The sequence below is a fragment of the Entelurus aequoreus genome, linkage group LG14, assembly GCF_033978785.1.
Source record: "Entelurus aequoreus isolate RoL-2023_Sb linkage group LG14, RoL_Eaeq_v1.1, whole genome shotgun sequence".
In the NCBI taxonomy this organism is placed as follows: Eukaryota; Metazoa; Chordata; class Actinopteri; order Syngnathiformes; family Syngnathidae; genus Entelurus; species Entelurus aequoreus.
This window is the reverse complement of record NC_084744.1, coordinates 20,510,152-20,517,584: the sequence shown is the minus strand read 5'-3', so window position 1 is coordinate 20,517,584 and position 7,433 is coordinate 20,510,152. Positions and strand designations below refer to the sequence as shown.

Sequence of the window (7,433 nt, the reverse complement as noted above, 5' to 3'; positions counted from 1 at the left end):
TGACATATCTTGCTTAAAAACACAGTGAAACCTCTAAAGTCAAACCGCTCGCCATAGAATTTGGATTACGGCCGTCATTTTCCAGAAAAAAACAAACATTTTATTAGAGATTCCCGATAATGGCTTTTTTTGCCGATATCCGATATTGTCCAACTCTTAATTACCGATACCGATATCAACCGATACCGATATATACAGTCGTGGAATTAACACATTATTATGCCTAATTTTGTTGTGATGCCCCGCTGGATGCATTAAACAATGTAACAAGGTTTTCCAAAATAAATCAACTCAAGTTATGGAAAAAAATGCCAACATGGCACTGCCATATTTATTATTGAAGTCACAAAGTGCATTATTTTTTTTAACATGCCTCAAAACAGCAGCTTGGAATTTGGGACATGCTCTCCCTGAGAGAGCATGAGGAGGTTGAGGTGGGCGGGGTTGAGGCGGGGGTGTATATTGTAGCGTCCCGGAAGAGTTAGTGCTGCAAGGGGTTCTGGGTATTTGTTCTGTTGTGTTTATGTTGTGTTACGGTGTGGATGTTCTCCCGAAATGTGTTTGTCATTCTTGTTTGGTGTGGGTTCACAGTGTGGCGCGTATTTGTAACAGTGTTAAAGTTGTTTATACGGCTACCCTTAGTGTGACCTGTATGGCCGTTGACCAAGTATGGCTTGCATTCACGTGTGTGTGAAAAGCCGTAGATATTATGTGACTGGGCTGGCATGCAAAAGCAGTGCCTTTAAGGTTTATTGGCACTCTGTACTTCTCCCTACGTCCGTGTGCACAGCGGCGTTTTAAAAAGTCATAAATTTTACTTTTTTAAACCGATACCGATCATTTTGAAACCGATACCGATAATTTCCGATATTACATTTAGTAGTAGTAGAAGTAGAAGGTGGGAATCGAACCCCAGTAACCAGCAACACTCCGATTGCTGGCACAGCCACTCTACCAACTTCGCCACGCCGTCCGGACATCTCTACGTTTTATGTATTTTAACACTTTTTGCCTTATTTTGGCTTGTTGAAAAATGTTGCCGGTGTCTACAATTAGAGAAGCTTCGGTTCTTGCAGAAAGGATCTGTGTCATCTTTCCATAACACTTGGGGTCCCCTCTTAGACCTTATTAGGGACAAGCTTGACATTACCCCAAGCGATTCGAGTAATGCAATTTAGACAGAGCTGACCGCTGAAGCCCCCTGACCCCCATTCCTTGTGTTTATTTACTTTGACGTTATATTTTATTGTATATCTTATGTAATATTTATTTTACGTTATCTATTCATTTAGTTATCTTTAATATATTTCGTTAGATTGAATCTATGTTTGCATATATTCATCTGTTATGGGCACTAGGGGACAATTACCTTGGGAATTGAGTGGGTGGGTATTGTAAGGGTTGTGTTTATTATGTTACATATTGTAAAATGTGCAGATACCTGAAACTGTCTGCAAAATTCAATAAAAATATTTGGAAAAAAAAATAATATAATGTTGCCAATACGGAAAGGTATCAGTGATGGCAAAAGCAAGTGATGCTAGCCATAGAACAGGAAATGAAAGTGTGGCAACGTGGCTGAAGGGTATATAAGGTGAGCTGTGTTCATAGGCCTTATGTGAAGAGACCCACCTCCCAGGAACAGGTTTGTTCGCAAAGAACAGTGAATTTATGTTTTTGTTTTTTTAATAAACTACCACATACAAACCATCAATATAATGACCCAAACATAAGAGAAGCGTTCCCCTCACCCCAGAAGTCATCTTATTTTCAGGTCTAGATATTTATACACACATACTATTGGTGTCCCGATACCAATATTTTGGTACCGGTACCGATACCAAAAATTATTTTGATACTTTTCGGTACTTTTTTTAAATAAAGGGCACCACAAAAATTGCATTATTGGCTTTATTTTAACAAAATATCTTAGGGTACTTTAAACATATGTTTCATATTGCAAGTTTGTCCTTAAATAAAATAGTGAACATACAAGACAACCTGTTTTTTAGTAGTAAGTAAACAAACAAAGACTCCTAATTAGTCTGCTGACATATGAAGTAACATATTGTGTCATTTATCATTCTATTATTTTGTCAAAATATACATGTTCTATCTACACTTCTGTTAAAATGTAATAATCACTTAATCTTCTGTTGTTTGATACTTTACATTAGTTTTGGATGATACCCCAATTTTGGGTATCAAACCGATACCAAGTCGTTACAGGATCATACATTGGTCATATTCAAAGTCCTCATGTGTCCAGGGACATATTTCCTGAGTTTATAAACATAATATAAATTTAAAAAAACGAAATAATATTTTGTGATGTTAAAAAATATCGATATAATCAAAGTAGTATCGACTAGATACGCTATAGTATGTGGTATCATTACAGTGGATGTTAGGTGTAGATCCACTAATGGCGTTTGTTTAAATTGTAGTGTCCCGGAAGAGTTAGTGCTGCAGGGAATTCTGGGAATTTGTTCCATAGTGTTTATGTTGTGTTGCGGTGCAAATATTCTTCAAAAATGTGTTTGTCGTCGTTGTTTGGTGTTTGACTTTGAAGGTTCGGCTGTATAGCAGAAGTTTTGCAAGGACTCGTGAAAGAAAAACAGTGCATCGCAACTCAAACATTGTAAAAGTCAGTTTTCATGCACCAAGAAACAGGTGACACTGGCGTTAAATAAATAAATAAATACATAAATAAAAAAAGTCTCATTCTTCTTGACTTATCTGTATAAGTGTGAACATGATGGCATGCAACCTTCGACATCTACAGCTTCAAATACACTATATTGCCAATATTTGGCCACCCATCTAAATGATCAGAATCAGGTGTCCTAATCATTTGGCCCCTTGGTTCCAGTGAAAGGAACTTTGAATGCTCCATGATACCAAAACATTTTGGACAATTCCATGCTCACAACCTTGTGGGAACAGTTTGGAGCGGGCCCCTTCCTCTTCCAACATGACTGTGCACCAGTGCACAAAGCAAGGTCCATAAAGACATGGATGACAGAGTCTGGTGTGGATGCACTTGACTGGCCTGCACAGAGTCCTGACCTGAACCCGATAGAACACCTTTGAGATGAATTAGAACAGAGACTGAGAGCCAGGCCTTCTCGGTGTGTGACCTCACCAATGCGCTTTTGGAAGAATGGTGGAAAATTCCTAGAAACACACTACGCGACCTTGTGGACAGCCTTCCCAGAAGAGTTAAAGCTGTAATATACCGACATCACATTGAACCCTATGGGTTAGGAATAGGATGGCAATTCAAGTTCATATGTGAGTCAAGGCAGGTGGCCAAATACTTTTGGCAATATAGTATAGCTTAAGTGCTATTTGAAGACATTCATCACTTTTTGTTTTGTCCTTTGAAATATCGTCTTAAAAATAACCAAGGCAGCGATGACATGATGGAAATGCACGGAGAGCATTAGAGGACGTTAAGACACCAAAGGGCACCTGGAGGCAGTTTTGCAAAGTAAGACGACTGCACACTAGAAGCTGAGGAACAGATGAGAATATCATAATGTGATCATGTGTGAGTCAGACCGCTTCTTCATGGCATCACCAGTGAGCCACTTGGCTCGTGTAGTCCTCGGTGGTGCTCGGAAAGTCGCTGTCGGCCTCTTTCGCCAGCTCGCTTTTGTAAGCTCCGCCCCTGCGCTTGGCCGACCGCGGCCAGGCCTGCCGCTCGCGCATCCATCGCCTCTCCTCGCGCCTCCTCAAGCGCACCTCCTGGTGCTCCCTCTGGCGGCTGGACTGGAAACGCTGCAGGAAGAGGTCCTTGGCGTAGTCGTACAGCTGCACGTCCAGGAAGTTGAGCTCCTCGATGCGCCGGCGCACGCCCTCGCTCAGGTCCACGTTGGCGGCGCGCGTGCTGTTGATCTGCGTGAAGGGCGAGATGAAGCGCAGGCTGAACGTCCGCTCGAACAGGTACTGCGTTTTGCGCTGGAACTCGGTCAGGCCGTAGAAGGCCATGTTCTTTAGGTTGCTCATGGCGCTGCTCAGGAGGATGTGGTCGCGCTGGCTCTCGTTCATGGACGACAGGTTGTAGCAGCCCACCAGGCTCAGGTCGGACAGCATGCGCACCTGCCGGTTGTTGGCCAGGTTGGACGGGCAGTTCATGAACTCCGTCAGGGCCACGCCGGACCAGTCCTCCCCGCTGTAGCAGGTGGGCAGCTCGTCTTGGGTGGGCGAGCGCCCGTCGCACATGTGCAGAGCGGTCTTCCACGTGGCGCCGCGCTGGACATGCTTCCACTCGCTCAGGTAGCGGGAGACCGGGTCACGCAGCATGGTGATGTAGTAGAAGTTCCTGCGGTCACAACAAAGCACATCAAGACTGCTGTGAGACACATGTTATCCGAGGGGAGACTGAGGGCAGCAGAGCAGGACTGCTACGATTAACTCGAGACTGTGGAGTATAATAGTACAGCCGCATGGTGCTCTAAGCTTAGCACATGTGTTTGGCAATGTGGACTTTATTCATGAGGAGACTGAGGGCAGAAAAAAACAGACCGCTACAGCAAAGGAGACTGTGGAATACATAATACTGTAGCAGCCAGAGTTAAGGCACAGCAACAAGGTAGGCTAACGATAGCAACTGTGTTAAGCAATATGGACTTTATCCAAGAATATACTGAGGGCAGCAAAGATCTGATCGCTACTGCAAAGTGGGCACTGGGGAATACATAATACTGCAGCATTCAGAACTAAGGCACAGCAACATGGTACGCTAACCTTAGAGTATCTGTTTAGAATAGTGGACTTTAATCAAGAGGAGACTGAGGGCAGAAAAAAAACAGACTGCTACAGCAAAGGAGAGTGTGGAATACATAATACTGTAGCACCCAGAGCTAAGGCACAGCAACAAGGTACGCTAACTGTGTTAAGCAATATGGGCTTTATCCAAGAAGATACTGAGGGCAGCAAAGATCCGATCGCTACTGCAAAGTGAGGACTGGGGAATACATAATACTGCAGCATTCAGAACTAAGGCACAGCAACATGGTACGCTAACCTTAGAGTATCTGTTTAGAATAGTGGACTTTATTCAAGAGGAGACTGAGGGCAGAAAAAAAACAGACCGCTACAGCAAAGGAGACTGTGGAATACATAATACTGTATCATCCAGAGCTAAGGCACAGCAACAAGGTACCCTAACTGTGTTAAGCAATATAGACTTTATCCAAGAAGATACTGAGGGCAGCAAAGATCCGATCGCTACTGCAAAGTGAGGACTGGGGAATACATAATACTGCAGCATTCAGAACTAAGGGCAAGCAACATGGTACGCTAACCTTACGGTGTGTGTTTAGAATAGTGGACTTTATTTAAGAGGAGACTGAGGGCAGAAAAAAACAGACCGCTGCAGCAAAGGAGACTGTGGAATACATAATACTGTAGAATCCAGAGCTAAGGCACAGAAACAAGGTACGCTAAGTGTGTTAAGCAATATGGACTTTATTCAAGAAGATACTGAGGGCAGCAAAGATCTGATCACTACTGCAAAGTGGGGACTGGGGAATATATAATACCGCGGCATTCAGAACTAAGGGCAAGCAACATGGTACGCTAATCTTAGAGTGTCTGTTTAGAATAGTGGACTTTATTCAAGAGGAGACTGAGGGCAGAAAAAAACAGACGGCTGCAGCAAAGGAGACTGGAATACATAATACTGTAGTGACCAGAGCTAAGGCACAGCAACAAGGTACGCTAACGCTAGCAACTATGTTGACCAATATGGACTTTATCCAAGAAGATACTGAGGGCAGCAAAGATCTGATCGCTACTGCAAAGTGGGGACTGGGGAATACATAATACTGCAGCATTCAGAACTAAGGCACAGCAACATGGTACGCTAACCTTAGAGTATCTGTTTAGAATAGTGGACTTTATTCAAGAGGAGACTGAGGGCAGAAAAAAAACAGACCGCTACAGCAAAGGAGACTGTGGAATACATAATACTGTATCATCCAGAGCTAAGGCACAGCAACAAGGTACCCTAACTGTGTTAAGCAATATAGACTTTATCCAAGAAGATACTGAGGGCAGCAAAGATCCGATCGCTACTGCAAAGTGAGGACTGGGGAATACATAATACTACAGCATTCAGAGCTAAGGGCAAGCAACATGGTACGCTAACCTTACGGTGTGTGTTTAGAATAGTGGACTTTATTTAAGAGGAGACTGAGGGCAGAAAAAAACAGACCGCTGCAGCAAAGGAGACTGTGGAATACATAATACTGTAGAATCCAGAGCTAAGGCACAGAAACAAGGTACGCTAAGTGTGTTAAGCAATATGGACTTTATTCAAGAAGATACTGAGGGCAGCAAAGATCTGATCACTACTGCAAAGTGGGGACTGGGGAATATATAATACCGCGGCATTCAGAACTAAGGGCAAGCAACATGGTACGCTAATCTTAGAGTGTCTGTTTAGAATAGTGGACTTTATTCAAGAGGAGACTGAGGGCAGAAAAAAACAGACGGCTGCAGCAAAGGAGACTGGAATACATAATACTGTAGTGACCAGAGCTAAGGCACAGCAACAAGGTACGCTAACGCTAGCAACTATGTTGACCAATATGGACTTTATCCAAGAAGATACTGAGGGCAGCAAAGATCTGATCGCTACTGCAAAGTGGGGACTGGGGAATACATAATACTGCAGCATTCAGAACTAAGGCACAGCAACATGGTACGCTAACCTTAGAGTATCTGTTTAGAATAGTGGACTTTATTCAAGAGGAGACTGAGGGCAGAAAAAAAACAGACCGCTACAGCAAAGGAGACTGTGGAATACATAATACTGTATCATCCAGAGCTAAGGCACAGCAACAAGGTACCCTAACTGTGTTAAGCAATATAGACTTTATCCAAGAAGATACTGAGGGCAGCAAAGATCCGATCGCTACTGCAAAGTGAGGACTGGGGAATACATAATACTACAGCATTCAGAGCTAAGGGCAAGCAACATGGTACGCTAACCTTACGGTGTGTGTTTAGAATAGTGGACTTTATTTAAGAGGAGACTGAGGGCAGAAAAAAACAGACCGCTGCAGCAAAGGAGACTGTGGAATACATAATACTGTAGAATCCAGAGCTAAGGCACAGAAACAAGGTACGCTAAGTGTGTTAAGCAATATGGACTTTATTCAAGAAGATACTGAGGGCAGCAAAGATCTGATCACTACTGCAAAGTGGGGACTGGGGAATATATAATACCGCGGCATTCAGAACTAAGGGCAAGCAACATGGTACGCTAATCTTAGAGTGTCTGTTTAGAATAGTGGACTTTATTCAAGAGGAGACTGAGGGCAGAAAAAAACAGACGGCTGCAGCAAAGGAGACTGGAATACATAATACTGTAGTGACCAGAGCTAAGGCACAGCAACAAGGTACGCTAACGCTAGCAACTA

At 43.3% G+C, this 7,433-nt stretch overlaps 1 protein-coding gene across 1 annotated transcript in view; it reads right to left on the bottom strand.

The window, feature by feature from the left end:
- hs6st3b (heparan sulfate 6-O-sulfotransferase 3b) overlaps positions 1-7,433 on the bottom strand; it is a 174,782-nt gene that overhangs the window by 1,320 nt on the left and 166,029 nt on the right. The window contains exon 2 of the mRNA XM_062069178.1: positions 1-4,327. This exon is cut by the window's left edge and continues 1,320 nt beyond it. Within this exon, the coding sequence (XP_061925162.1) occupies positions 3,580-4,327 (748 nt within the window). The 3' untranslated portion in view covers positions 1-3,579. The remainder of the gene's footprint in view (positions 4,328-7,433) is intronic.